The sequence below is a fragment of the Fibroporia radiculosa genome (assembly GCF_000313525.1).
Source record: "Fibroporia radiculosa TFFH 294 genomic supercontigs, scaffold20660, whole genome shotgun sequence".
Classification (NCBI taxonomy): domain Eukaryota; kingdom Fungi; phylum Basidiomycota; class Agaricomycetes; order Polyporales; family Fibroporiaceae; genus Fibroporia; species Fibroporia radiculosa.
In genome coordinates, this window is record NW_012133499.1 from 52,275 (window position 1) to 65,723 (window position 13,449).

Genomic DNA, 13,449 nt, shown 5'->3' on the forward strand with positions numbered 1-13,449 from the left:
CACCGACTGCAAACCATGGCTACTCGCAAGTTTGCAGACCACACACGCTATCATCTCAGTCCGAAGGGGTTCTGGAAGAAATTTCGTACGCATTCCCCCATCCACAGATGGATAACTTGTTCTGAACGTCGCTTATGCAGGAGATGCCGTCGTCGTAAACCCCGAGATTTCCAGCGGCCTTCCTTTGCCAGGCGTGTTCAGACATCCGCCTCCAGGTTCAAGGCCAGAGAGATATTCTACTCCTGCTAGCAAGGGTGCGCTTCGTAAATATCGTCTGCTCATAAACTATGTATTCACACCATACTTTTAGCGTCCGATCCTGCGCAGAACCCATACTGGAAGCGTGATGTACGGCGCGCATATCCTCAGCTTTCTGTTGTGACGCAGACTGAGCTCTCGTCCCTGCTCATCCAACACTCCCAAGCGCAGGCGTATGTTCATAATTGCCGTCCACAATTATCAGCGCAATTCTAACACGTGTTATGTAGAGTTGCTGCCCCCACTAAGGAAGGCGACGAGGCTTCTGTACCGACTGCAACAGCGGAACCTATGGACCTCACAGCGGCCATAGCCACCATCACGTCTGCTAGCAAGGCCTATTCTGCGTCTAAACTCCCCCCGACGCCGCCGATACCTCACGCTCGTTGGGTTCCGGAACGAGCGGAAGATGCCCCGCACGATCCTAGCGCCTACTTCCCAATGCTGATGTACAAGTAGAGATTGTAGTTAGTCGTGTTCCCTTATACATTCGTAGCACGTTCTCAATGCAATAGAATTGGGTGGCGTTGCGCGTCTGCTGAAGCCACCGTTGCTATTCTCACGAGCGCAGAGGCTGCGTCTCCACTCTTACCTTTGCGTCCACCTGTGATGTTTATATTCCTTGCTAGCTGCTCAGAAGACCTACTTTCGTGATATTGTATAGTATACGATTATGGCCCCTGTCCAGACCGAGTCCTCGGTACCACCACCCGCAGTTGCTGGCTCTACCGCCGCACAACAGGAAGCAGCGTTCGCCGACGATCCCCATGTGCACTTCGACCGTGCATCTGGCACATGGCGCTTTGAGAATGACGATGGAAGTGAGCTTGAGTACGACGCAGCGAAAGGAGCATGGGTCCCTCTGGTGAGTGCTACGATACAATGCATGCACACGTACAGGCTGGAACCGTCTCCTATCGGTAAGGTGGATGAGGACCTGATGAAAGCTCAGCAAGCCGCATATTCGATTGCTGGTGTTGACGAGGAGGTGAGGATCTAAGTAGCCTGTTGCCCACCTCGTGTCTCCATTGAAAGCAGCCTTGCGAACCTCCTATTCCACAAAACACTACGTTTGCGCCGGCTCGTAGACCCCCGCCGCTCCTGTGCTCAAACGGGCTAACAAAAAGCGCAAAGAGCCGGAAGACTACACCTCTAATAACGCGGGGTCAAGTACAGGTCCAGTCCTGAAACGGGGCAAAAAGGGAGCCGGCGCAGATGGGCAGCCCGAGCGCAAGTCTAAGAACACAGCTGTCTATGTGACAGGTCTGCCATCAGACACAGATCATGACGAATTGGTATCGCGGTTCTCTAAATTTGGCCTCATTGAGGAGGACGATGAGGGTGCGCCAAAAATCAAGCTTTACGCGCGGGACGATGGCACGTTTAGCGGAGATGCACTCGTCGTGTACTTCAAGGAGGAGTCTGTCGACCTCGCTGTGACTTTGCTGGATGACGACGAGCTCAGGGTTGGGGACCCGAACACCCGAATGCGGGTTCGACGTGCGGAGTTCCAGCATAAGCATGAAGGCGAGGGAAAGTCGGGAGAGATGAAGCCCCGGAAAACTATGGTTGACAAGAAGAAGGCTACGAGGCGGATAGGTAAAATGCAGAAGTGTGTGCACCCTGTATTTCCCGCAGATAACCACTCACGTTGGAGGCGTAACCAGGAAACTTGGCGAGTGGGATGATGAGGACGGTTTTGGGCCTTCCATCACAGAAGAGGACAAGGCACCTGTGGCAAATAAAAACAGTCGTGTTGTAGTCCTCAAGCATATGTTCACATTGCAAGAACTTGATGAGGACGCATCGTTATTGCTAGACTTAAAAGAGGATGTCCGAGATGAATGTTCGTCCCTTGGGGAAGTGACCAACGTGGTGCTCTATGATGTACGTTATTTCCATTCTCAAAAGGTACTTTTAGCTAAGCTCCACGTCTCGCAGAAGGAGTATGAGGGTGTCATGACAGTAAAATTCCGAGATCCTCTGAGTGCTCAAGCCTGCGTAATAGTGAGTTTATCTGCTCATCTTCCATATCTGAGTTGATGTTTGTATCACGTCAGAAAATGGACGGCAGATTTTTTGCAGGTAGACGAATTGAAGCATCGTTATATGCAGGCAAGCAACGGTTCAAACGCAGTGCGGATGATTCTCTTGAGGAGGGTGGAGACGAAGGCGAGAAGCAGCGACTGGATGACTTTGCAAAGTGGCTTATGACTGAGGGCGACTGACTTGGTATCAGTATGTATATGATATATCATCGTCCTCTATGAATATGCGATCCAGATACAATATGTTATGCGGCACGAGCGATCCGAGACAACATGGACAGCGAGATAACAAAACAACGGTCCATGGTATGCATCACCAACACGAGAAGAACGGTTTGCTGTCGACAGTTTCCAGCCGCTATGTAATCAAGTCGTCAACTTGGCCGTCTGTATTGTCCGCAAGCCAACTCACCTCGACTATCACGAGACGCTGTTTAGGACTCTCGGGAACGTCTTGATGCATCCAATCTAAGCTTGGTCGACTTCGACTTTCCGGGGGTGCACCGAAGCTAGGCCAGCGGGCATGGCGAGCGGACGCTGACAGCTCCAGCTGGGATGTCGACTTCGACATGGCGATGAGATCCTCTTCTGTCATTGAAGCGGAGAGCATGTCCTCTGGGACTGCGGGAAGGCGCTCGGAGCGTGCAGAAGGAGATAGAGTATCTGCTACCACCTCAACCGCACGATCTTTAGGAGTCTGTGCAGAGGTCGATGTCGACGCTTCGCCAACATCAGCCTCCTCACTCTCATCCACCACGCTCTCCTCTACCCCGAGTCTAGAAAGGCCAGCTTCGACAGCGTCAAGCCGCTCCATGTGTTCTAGTACCGTTACTCCCGTCGTAGCAGGGTGGACGCGCGAGAATTTGGTGGCGAACGATACGGGCCGCGAGAACTCGGAGGAAATTCTGCGAATTGGGGGCGGGAAATCTGAGGAGCTGTGACTTCTTGCATGTTTCAGTAGAGGAACAGAGCTTATAGAAGCTCTAGATGTCCGGCTGTGAGGGGATGGCGCAGAGCCGTTGACCAAATTGGGAAGATTGTCATCTGTGAGATCAACCTCGTCATCCCACACCAGAACCTTTTGGCGTCGAGTCAACTCAAGAGGCCCTGCTTTGTGTCAGTCAAAAGTTGCAGTGATGGCGCGCCGCTTACCTTCATCCTGTGTAGGCAGAGAAGTATTAGAATATTGGCGTGCGATCACAGCGGTTGAACTCACAGTATGCTTCAAAGACTGCACGATATTCCATGCTTGTCCCTTAACCACCGCTAATTGTTTCTGAGTGCACCTATTCAGCTGATTCTTCAGCCATTGATATCAAGAACTCACCCTAAACATCTTGGGATGGAAGTCAGGATCCACAGCGAACAGTCTCCGAAGCTGATACGTGGTCTCGGCCCACCAGGTCTTGGACGTCAACAAGGGCAAGAAGTGGTCCCTCGTCTTCTGACTAAAAGGGCGGCCAATAATAGTGACAGGCAAGTACAGCCAGCCATAAGTGTACGAACGCCAGCCTCGCGGATGTTCATGAGGAAATGATAAGGAGTTGTCTATCGCAGCGATGTGGATATGGGGCTGCCGCTCGTACGGAAGGTGGGGGTTTGAATAGCCCCCTTGTGAGAACGAAGGTGTAGATGACGGTCCTCCGCCTAGTTGAGGCGTGCTCAGCATCGGCTCAGTGCGGCGCAATTCTGTCATCATTGGCATCTCCAAGCGCGAGATACGAGATGGTGCAACATCCACCAGGGACTTGCCATGATCATAATCGCAGAACTTGATCATGTAATTGTCCGCTCCGCGGTCAGTATTGAGCATCAAGAAGTCTGTAAAGAAACCTCCCTTTAGGTGCAAATGTAACAGAAGAAGAGGTTCGTACCTAGTATCACCAACCTAACAGAAATGACAATTGTAAATTATGCAAAGTTATGATGACTAGACCCAACGTACTTCTCAAGCTCTTCCCGAAAACTGTCTTGGAGAGCAGATGTCCAATAGAATGACTGCCCAGAAAGACTTTCTGTTGCATCAAATAGCACGCGTTCGTCCTCCCTATCATCCTCATCATACATGTCTTCTTCTTCACCTGTCTTTCCGCACACAATCTTGACGGCACCCTGTAGTTTCTTGGATAAGCTCCCTTTCCGATGATTCGAGTCGTCGAATGTATCGGAAATGGCACGTCCAGGCCAGGGGTGCTTACGAAGAAAGTCGGAAGCGTCTACACGCCAATGTGAGTAACACGTACAAACGTGGAAGTGATTGATAGTACCTGTATAGCCGTGCAGAAAATATTGCATACTACCAATCTTTTCTGGTAGAGGTTTTCCTTTCTTTGCGGCTTTCCTGTCAAGCCAGTCGTAGAAGAATGCCTGGAATACTTATGAGAACGTACACGACATAGGGAAGGTGAAACACGCACAGGACTAGACAAAGAGACTAATTCTGTACGAGGGACAATGTGTAGATCCAGTCGCTCATCTAGCAGTGAAGCAGCAGCTTCGGAGATATAACTTCGCGAGTTCGATTGAATCGCTATAGCAGCAGTTAGGTCAAGACATACACACCTGAGGTTAGGAATAAGACAAGCTCGACCAAATGGTATGATCCATTTGAATTGCCTATGGAGCCATTTCGTAGTCTGCGTCCCAGAGTTCATTACCTCAGAATCGCCGACAATAGGATGCTTACCTTTGGATTCAGTCGCCCATATGGCTCCTCGTCTTTGGGTTTAAAAACCCTTCAAATTTAGTGTAAAGAGGAACATGTTTAGGAGGTGGATTGTACTCACGCTACGGTTTGAACACGCCCCTCGATCTTTGCCCGAGCGAAGTATGATCCCGATGAGCCCTTAGAAATCATCTTCGGATGAACGCCATCCGCAATAGCATCCTTTACTGCTTGCACCAGTCTTCTTTAGTTAGTGAGGCAGATTTGACCGGGGAACAGATGCGCTACTCACCTGTCAAAGTCTGCCCGTGTCATAGGTGGCTTATGATCAAGTGTCTTCACCTGAAACATACGCCTGGTTCAGTCGATCCACTTCTCCGTGCAGTTGATTATCTCCACTCACTGTGTCATCATATATATTCAAAGCAGCAACGGGAGGCTCAAATACGCTGTGCAGAATCTCCTTCCTTGAGTTGTCCTCCACCCTTCGCTTCCGTTTTACCTTTTGAGCGATGGATTCCGTCCATCTTCGTCAAGGAATATGAGTCGGCAGCTTTCTCGTAGTGCTTGAGATACTGACCTCTTGAACGCAGTGTCCAGCTTGCCAAGGTCGATGTGTCCAGGGCGTCGCGAGTGAGGGGGTGGCTGCGGCGCGGGTGACAAGCCCTCGCCAACGTCTGCTTCTTCCTCTTCATCAACCCCCTGCGCGAGCGGTTGATACTCAGAGCGGTTAGGCATCGAAACGGTCGTAGAGTGAAGAGTCTTGGAGACGACCGAGAATTATGAGTGCGTAGCTCTCTCGTTCAGTGAGGAGTCCTCTTGCCAAAATAGAAAGAGGCGACGGCATGTCAATCACGTTCCTTGCACAGCTACAGCCACCGGCGACACCTACACTCAGGCCCGCTTCGAGTCGACTCCGCGAGTGGCCGCGTCATTTAACTTTCAGAAACTGGAACAATACATAGCATCCCGATAATATCATAAGTTAGAATAAGTCACAGAAGTGGTCATACTCAAACGATCACAAGCAATGCCCTTAGGGAAAAGAAACAAGATCTAGACAGTGAATGCGCGGGTAGCAGCACATTCATGTTATGATTCGGATCCCCCGTACTGCCTATATGATGGAGGTTCGTATTGTGGAATGTCCCCAGGCGTCCCGACAGCTGCATACTTTCCTAATCGCAAAGCCCTGCGCCGGCGAATCACCTTCACAGCCCACACAATCGCGGCGATGAGCAATAACACTCCTATGCTCGACATGATTATGATGACTTCAACAATGTTTGGCCCAGCCTTGACTGGGGTAAAGCCTGACACCTCCCTTTCAGATGTCTGAAACGCAGCCATACGTGCAGCGTTCTGGGAAGTGAATTGGATGTGTGCCTCAGTTGCATTAGTGAGCTGTGCATAAAATCATAGCGCAAAGCAATTGATGTGATCAGTATGGCATTCAATACGGTAGACATTGACGTGGCTCACACTCAAAAGCTGAACAAACGGGACACTGATACCACCAGACTTGTTCCATAGATTCATATTGAACAAGGAATATACATTCCTAAGGAATGTATCGCCAAGGATCCATGCTAAAAAGGGAATTGGTGGATCAGGAATTTATCAACAAGACGAGAGGGGAATTGTTATCGTGAACACGACATTATACGTGCGTGTCACAGCTGTGAGTAGCAGAGCCTCATATAATCCAAGAAAATACTCAGCTACTCACTTCCTTTTGGCATCCCTAAGTAGGTATTGCGTTGTAACGCGCCGACGCAGATCGCGTTGCCATTTTCGTCTATATCCCACGGCCAGATCATGTCCAGGGGATTCAAGGGATATTCGACACCTCTGTGGATCCGGTCGGTATATAAGTGATTGAGAACCACTAAGATGGCCAATCACAAAAGACATACCCTAACTCAATGCTGACATTGTAATATGTATCACATGGGATGAAAGACAGAGTACCGTCCTCGGTCGTTTGCAGGCTACTGCCATAAATCGCATCGACGAACATCGGATCCACCAGGGCTTCAGATGAAAGAACGAAATTATAGCCCTAATGGTGAGTCTATGTTCACGACCGAATCTCACCAGTCGGGGTACCGGTATCCAGAAACGCGCTAATATTCTGAGTGCCACTCGGACTAGCAGTAAATCAGACATTAGACTTTTCCTCGTATTCACATAAGGCAAGGAATCATACCTAGTATCATAACGCTTCCCATTGATTGTGATTGCATCGACATGTATCGTCCAGTAATCCAGCCCGATATTATGGGTGGCATTAGTCAAGAGAGGAAGCACTGGCTGCTGCGTGACTGCTGCGTACTCCGAGATTGGTTCGCCTGAGAATATTGAAAATCAGGAGGCACATACAAAAGCATAGATAGCTATGCAGATGTGTATCAATATACGGTGGCGTACCAATAGTGAAGCTACCGCCAGCTGTAACATTAGTATCGTCGTTGCGAGACATCAAGATCGTAAACTGGGGCTCCATGTCGGGATTGTGCAAGAATATCTGTAAAGAGAATACATCAACGATAGCTGGGAGGCACCCCACGGGCCAACATGAACATAGCATGTCAAAATACACAGGAAAGCAAGGATCTGAAAACCCACATTCTCCATAGGCCCAGTACCATTGATGGTCGAGTTCGCATGAGTGAGACTGCGAATTATAGAACTATAACCTGTCGGACTGGGTGGTCCCCATGCATTCAACTGATCAGAACTAGGGAAACAACAAGTCTGATGGCATGCGCTTACGGACCCAACCCAACGACACCACTGACACCTGGATTAAGAATACCGCTGGAAACGCTCAGCTCTTTGACTATGAATTTTGGAAGTTTTATGTGTGTCGAAGAAAGATGTTCAGACAGGTTGACGTACTAAGAGACTGATTTTGAATGTTGAAGCCTCCAAAAACGACATCCGCGAGGATGACATAACCTGCTGTTTTCGATTGCTCATTTGATGGGCCATAGGTGTCGGCTGCCTTAATTGATGTATTGTAATACTGAGAAAGTGGCTCGCTTTCGTATATCCAAAAATCATTGCTGCCAGTGTCCAGGATCACCTAGAGGACAAATGCAATATACAAGGATGAGAGCACAAACAGCTAGGACGGTGTTGCGCACCTCAAAAGTATCTCCCGCAAGCGCAATATCACCTACATATCGTATGTTGTCGATGTTCTCAAACACAGATACGTTACCACTCTCCGAGAGCCTGGTTACATTGATAGAATGCAATCCCCTGGTGCTACTTCTCGTATGTACCTTGCGAAAGGGAATGTTGATGGCGAATGCCGATGACAGAAGGACTGAAGGTATGAAAGACAATGCCGCATGACGCATGTTCAATAGGTACCCGATGATGCCAAGGAAGGTATAATGGTGGTATCGAATGTGCACCACTCGTAGCACACAGTATGCTTATATATTTCGACATGCTTTCCAGGCACTACTTCAGAACTAAACCGTTGGTGGAGGTTAGCTTCTGACGATGTAGTTCCCATCTGTCCATAGACACTGCCACTGTTACCGCGCTTGGCAGGTTATCGGCAATGATGATGATTGTGAAAGCTGCGTACTATAAATTATATTAACGCTAGGACCGTTGAGGATACATCAAACGAACCTCCACAGAATATTGATTGAACAAGTTTGTTCTGTTAACAAGATCTGCTGAAAGACGATCAGAATAGGACATACACTCCAACTAGCAGGGTTTGATACGAATGTACTTTCGGAATAGCTTGGGCACACTGTGCAGTCATGGTTGCGTCCAGAGGCTATGAACAATCAATCAGCACCAGCGGCAATCCATCGATCATCTCACAGTTACCGTTGAAAGTTTACACCGCTTACTAGCATGCAGCGCACCCTTAAGCTTGACGTCCGGGACCATCGATAGGTTGGGCACTACACACCACCGTGAGGGTGAGAAGCATTCAACCAACCTACTTCGGTAGCTGTGCCAACCACTCTGACTACGGCATTGGTGTACGGCAAGCACCTGGCCCTTTAGAGCACGCCAGTGTCATATCATAGACCGTCAATACTTCGACGAGTAGTTTCGACTTCTACAAGTACAAAGCTACCCACAAGTATAAATTTTGGAAGGGATTTCCCTCTCCGTTATGTTCTACAGGGCAAAACAATCAGCATACCCTAAAGCTATTTGTGAAGTCGGAAGGAGAAGACATACCCATTGTCGGAATTCGCAGACGATATTATCAGAACGAGGATGTATTGGAAGTGTCGATGTTAAATCTGGGTTGTTGAAGGAAAAAGCCAGACCATCTCAGCAGAATTGCAATTACAATCATTAGCCGCGAGTACAAAATATTATTATAATAAGTGAAGCAGAGACTCCATCCACGAGAAAAGGAATTATATTGTCTTTGTCAACGCGAATTAAGCGCAACCGGTCATAAAAAGTTGCCTAGGACCGCAGTCGCGATCCTACCAAAGGTTATGGGATGGCAATAAAGTCAGTCAGTCTTGTGAATGGCGCCATGGAAATCGGCATCTGGGTGTGAAATGGTTGTTTCTTGGTCTGGATGTTGCACCGATGCATTTTGAGTGGGGAGCAGGTCGCTGGGTCGCGAGCCGTCCGGGAGGCATGGAGCCATGAACAGTGATCCATCAATAAATGCTGGTATGCTACGCAGCAAAATGGCACCCCATACGACAAATACGACAGCTATATTGACAAGCACGGTAAATAAAGGGCACTCTACAATCGATAGTAGCGCATATAGCTTACCTGACCACAAAGAACCGGCGACCTTAAAGAAAGGACTCTGAAGTACCTTTGACAGCTCGATGGTGAGCATAGCAAACACGGAATTAGGGAATATCAGCCCCCAGTAACCCAAGTTGAAGTTCAAGCGGGCTTTGCGAACAACGACGACGTGGTAGATCGAGCAAACGGCGATGACTATCCACGCTATACCCATGGACCATAGGACATATGAACCGCAGAAGCACACTGCGTAGATCATCTGGCCTGTCAGTGCGGACTGGGGGAAATCTGTCCCGATATAGAGTGGGAGAAGCTCGGAGATGAGCGAACCGTTCACGAGCAGAGAAAAACCACCCTGCCCCAACGGACCAAGAACAATGAATGCAGAGAGGACAAGACCGGGATCAGGCACACCACGGATGATGAGCCGTAGTAGATAGATAGTGATCATCATCAACGCAAAGGTGAGGCCCATTGCCAACATCGTGAAGGAGAAGGCAGTAGTGACAAGGGCGAGGGTCGGATGGAGGGGCTTCAGCGCGGATGCCGTCAGACCACCTGTGGATGATGCGACGACGAGCGTGACAACAGGCAGCAGCCAGACAGCAGCCATGGTGGAGATCGAGTGTTCATGGCGCGTCGTCCTATAGTATGGATTAGGAAGAGCCCACAAAGTAGCAACCGAGTCGCGCTTACATGGTGTAGATCATGCCGTATGCGACAACATAGGACATCCAGGAGACCAGCCACCAGCAACCCCACAACGTATAAAGAAAACCGGTGCCCCCGAAGCCCCAGTTTTGGTTAATAGCCTATGATGATCCCTGATCAACGTGTATGAAAGTTTCAGACAAGTACAGTGACAGACCAGAGCTGAGTTGATTAATGTCGTCATACCCATGGGGAAAGTACCAATAAACAGACTCTGAGCAGGGTGACCGAGCATTACCCAGAAGAGCTTATGGGCGATTAACGTCAATGACATGGCCCGGATGAAGGAATCATAATTCTACTCGCCTTAGGATGCATGACGTATCGCAAGAAAGAGCAGGCGCAAATAAAAATGAAAAGGAGAAGGTTAAACACGAAGATCACGCATCCGGCGATCTTCATATTGTTGCTTTCTTGGCCGTACGGAAAGTTGTTCAAGAGAGCTGAAACCCCTCCAGTACCCATAATTACTGCGTGCCAGGCTGGGGTGAAGTGGCTGAGAGGGTGAATAGCATGACGAATGAAAGGTACGCCTCCGCAAGCTGACTAGAGAAGACACAAACCGAATGCGATCGGGCCAGCTCTTCCATTGAGAGTAGGGCAGCAGAAGTGGCTTGTCACTATTCTGCGCGTTGCAAGACATCACGAGAGATCCACTGGTGGGAAGGAGAGGATACGCGGGTGCATAGAAGATGAGAGGGCCATATATAAAGATGACTAGAAAAGCTCGCGGGCTCGGCGATCGACCCGACAGTCAACTGCAGCGCTCCTTGCCGTCGTCCCGTTCAACCTGAATTCGATCACCTTGTGTACATACTAAGTACCGCCACGACCTGCCTCCTCGTGTATCTCCCAGTTCCTCCCCCGTAGCTACTCTGATAACCTCCAACTCATGTAACCTCAGGCAGAATGCACCGCCTCGCATCTAGATATATGCTGCCATTCGGAATTCAAAGAGGTCACTGCTCCGAAGCTGATCGGACGATACTGGGGTATTCATCAACTCATCTAGTCATAGGAGAATTCCCCATTAGAGGAGAATCAGAGCGCGCTTATTTACAGCCTTTGCGCAATAGGCCACGGATTTAAAATGCATGGTGCCCTCCTGCATATTCGATGCGTGCAGCAGAGGGCTTCTACACACTGCCCATTGCCAGTGCCCGAGGCATAGAACAAGAATGGGAGACGACACGTAGTGCTCGATGCGTCAGGATTTGTATCTTGGCGGCGCTGGCGCGGATACATGATATCGGTACTCGATTTACCTCCATATTTCTGCGGATGTTAACCTGCTGAGCCACGCCAGAGTTGAGCTGCTGGTCTCCGACATGAGTATCTTCGATACAACGTGAACACCATGAAGCCGCACTCGGAGTCGGAGCCGTGCTACTAGTACTAGTATATGAATGGATCGGATATATATCTACGCGGACGCATGACACGAATGCTACACATAGTAGACAGGGAACAGGTGGAGTAGCTGGTCAATCATAGCAGCTAATTGTACATAGCTACATGTCTGATACGGCAGTAAACAGTCGAGAAAAGCAAGAGCTCAAGCGCATATTTATGTTTCTCGTCGTTGTCTGGAGAACTTTTGAAAAGACTCAATCTAGCTGTACAAACCCCGATTACTTGGGCGAAGTGCAGCATCTGCATCAGTGCGGAAATTAAGTACGTACAAACTACAGAGCGCGGGGGACATGTACGCGTCCCGGACACGTGGCACTCTTGTCTCCGACGCCGACGAGTACCCTCCCAGTGCCTCCAGTGGCTTCGTGGACGTCTACGACATCCTGTACTCGCTTGGTTCCACCAAGTCCTTTCGCTCCGGCTTTCCAGCATGACCCAGCCTGACTGGGATGTCATCTCGTCCTACGTCGGCCTCCTCAGTCTCGCGACAGTTTCCATCTACGCCGGCTCACATGGCTCCGTAACGGTACGTGTTCCTTTACATGCGTAAAGGCGAGCGTTGCCGACCGATCAGTGGCTGCAGATACGCAAGGAAAGGCCCACAGAAGGACAGCCCATGTTAGAGGGAGGGGAAGACGAAGACGAAGAAGAGATACCCGACCGCTTGTCCGCCAGTGATGCCTATCTCTTTCCTGTTGTGAGTGCGATACTCGTGTCGCTGGAACACGTCGATACGACATGCCACACATAGATCGGGTCCGTAGTCTTATTCGGACTCTATCTGGTGGTGAAGTACTTTGGCCAAGAGTGGATCAACTGGCTTCTGCAGTGGTACTTCACGTTTGCCGGGGTTGGCAGTGTTGGCAAGGCAAGTTCACTGCCCGTTCAATCTTGATCAATCTTGAGGGATCTACTTTCACTCACGGAGCGTCGCAGTCCCTTATTTCGTTGGCAAGATGGACCATTGGTCGCTCACGATGGAATAAGTTTGATAAGACTGAAATAGTAATAACAAAAGGGCCCAGAGGTATGTCACCAACTATGTGGCCATCCGCTCGCTCATACGTCCCAGAACTTGCCGCATTGTCCATCCGCACTCCTTCCTGGTTCCTAATTCCCGTCGGCGCACTGCCATCCATTCTATATAGCTTCGGTCCGAGAAGTACACGCAGATCCGCCGTCCTTACCGATATACTCGCTCTCTCCTTCTCTCACAATGCGCTGGCGCTGTTGAAAATCGACTCATTCAAAACCGGATGTGTGCTTCTGTCTGGACTGTTCCTTTACGATATCTGGTGGGTCTTTGGAACTGAAGTGGTGAGTGGGCACACAGTTTGTGTCTGGACCGTTGCGGATTTGACTGCCATTTCCAAAGATGGTGAAAGTGGCCACGACTCTCGACGTCCCGATCAAAATTCTGTGGCCGAAATCCCTGGTCTTTTCGGTCGAGCGGGGATTTACGATGCTCGGACTCGGGGATATCGTTGTTCCCGGACTGTTTGTCGCACTTGCTCTTCGATACGACTATTCTCGATCATCTGGGACGCCTGGCCGCTCGTATAGCAAGCCCTACTTCGGAGCGGCTAAGAAAGC

The 13,449-nt window shown here is 49.6% G+C and overlaps 6 protein-coding genes across 6 annotated transcripts; 3 read left to right on the plus strand and 3 right to left on the minus strand.

Annotated features, from left to right (window-relative positions):
* Window positions 1–15: 15 nt before the first annotated feature.
* FIBRA_07935 (uncharacterized protein) lies at window positions 16–717 on the plus strand (the record flags this gene model as incomplete). Its single annotated transcript, XM_012329596.1, has 4 exons — window positions 16–85; window positions 141–254; window positions 311–431; window positions 489–717. 4 exons carry the CDS (start codon window positions 16–18, stop codon window positions 715–717), a joined length of 534 nt encoding a protein of 177 aa, XP_012184986.1.
* Window positions 718–931: 214 nt separating this feature from the next.
* On the plus strand, window positions 932–2,486 carry FIBRA_07936 (uncharacterized protein; the record flags this gene model as incomplete). The annotated part of the gene is made up of 5 exons (XM_012329597.1): window positions 932–1,246; window positions 1,347–1,857; window positions 1,916–2,145; window positions 2,200–2,265; window positions 2,319–2,486. 5 exons carry the CDS (start codon window positions 932–934, stop codon window positions 2,484–2,486), a joined length of 1,290 nt encoding a protein of 429 aa, XP_012184987.1.
* A 133-nt stretch (window positions 2,487–2,619) lies between these two features.
* On the minus strand, window positions 2,620–5,709 carry FIBRA_07937 (uncharacterized protein; the record flags this gene model as incomplete). Its single annotated transcript, XM_012329598.1, has 14 exons — window positions 2,620–2,664; window positions 2,719–3,413; window positions 3,459–3,465; window positions 3,523–3,582; window positions 3,634–4,180; window positions 4,252–4,522; window positions 4,574–4,673; window positions 4,724–4,814; window positions 4,869–4,942; window positions 4,993–5,041; window positions 5,093–5,212; window positions 5,264–5,313; window positions 5,375–5,498; window positions 5,552–5,709. The coding sequence occupies 14 exons, from the start codon at window positions 5,707–5,709 to the stop codon at window positions 2,620–2,622; spliced, it is 2,391 nt and encodes a 796-aa protein (XP_012184988.1).
* Window positions 5,710–6,063: 354 nt separating this feature from the next.
* FIBRA_07938 (uncharacterized protein) lies at window positions 6,064–8,339 on the minus strand (the record flags this gene model as incomplete). Its single annotated transcript, XM_012329599.1, has 11 exons — window positions 6,064–6,375; window positions 6,454–6,560; window positions 6,701–6,822; window positions 6,888–7,005; window positions 7,069–7,121; window positions 7,181–7,322; window positions 7,402–7,498; window positions 7,600–7,678; window positions 7,747–7,813; window positions 7,873–8,059; window positions 8,121–8,339. The coding sequence occupies 11 exons, from the start codon at window positions 8,337–8,339 to the stop codon at window positions 6,064–6,066; spliced, it is 1,503 nt and encodes a 500-aa protein (XP_012184989.1).
* Window positions 8,340–9,478: 1,139 nt separating this feature from the next.
* Window positions 9,479–10,717, minus strand: FIBRA_07939 (uncharacterized protein; the record flags this gene model as incomplete). The annotated part of the gene is made up of 4 exons (XM_012329600.1): window positions 9,479–9,690; window positions 9,754–10,376; window positions 10,429–10,544; window positions 10,601–10,717. The coding sequence occupies 4 exons, from the start codon at window positions 10,715–10,717 to the stop codon at window positions 9,479–9,481; spliced, it is 1,068 nt and encodes a 355-aa protein (XP_012184990.1).
* A 1,569-nt stretch (window positions 10,718–12,286) lies between these two features.
* Window positions 12,287–12,751, plus strand: FIBRA_07940 (uncharacterized protein; the record flags this gene model as incomplete). The annotated part of the gene is made up of 3 exons (XM_012329601.1): window positions 12,287–12,382; window positions 12,440–12,553; window positions 12,608–12,751. 3 exons carry the CDS (start codon window positions 12,287–12,289, stop codon window positions 12,749–12,751), a joined length of 354 nt encoding a protein of 117 aa, XP_012184991.1.
* Window positions 12,752–13,449: the final 698 nt, after the last annotated feature.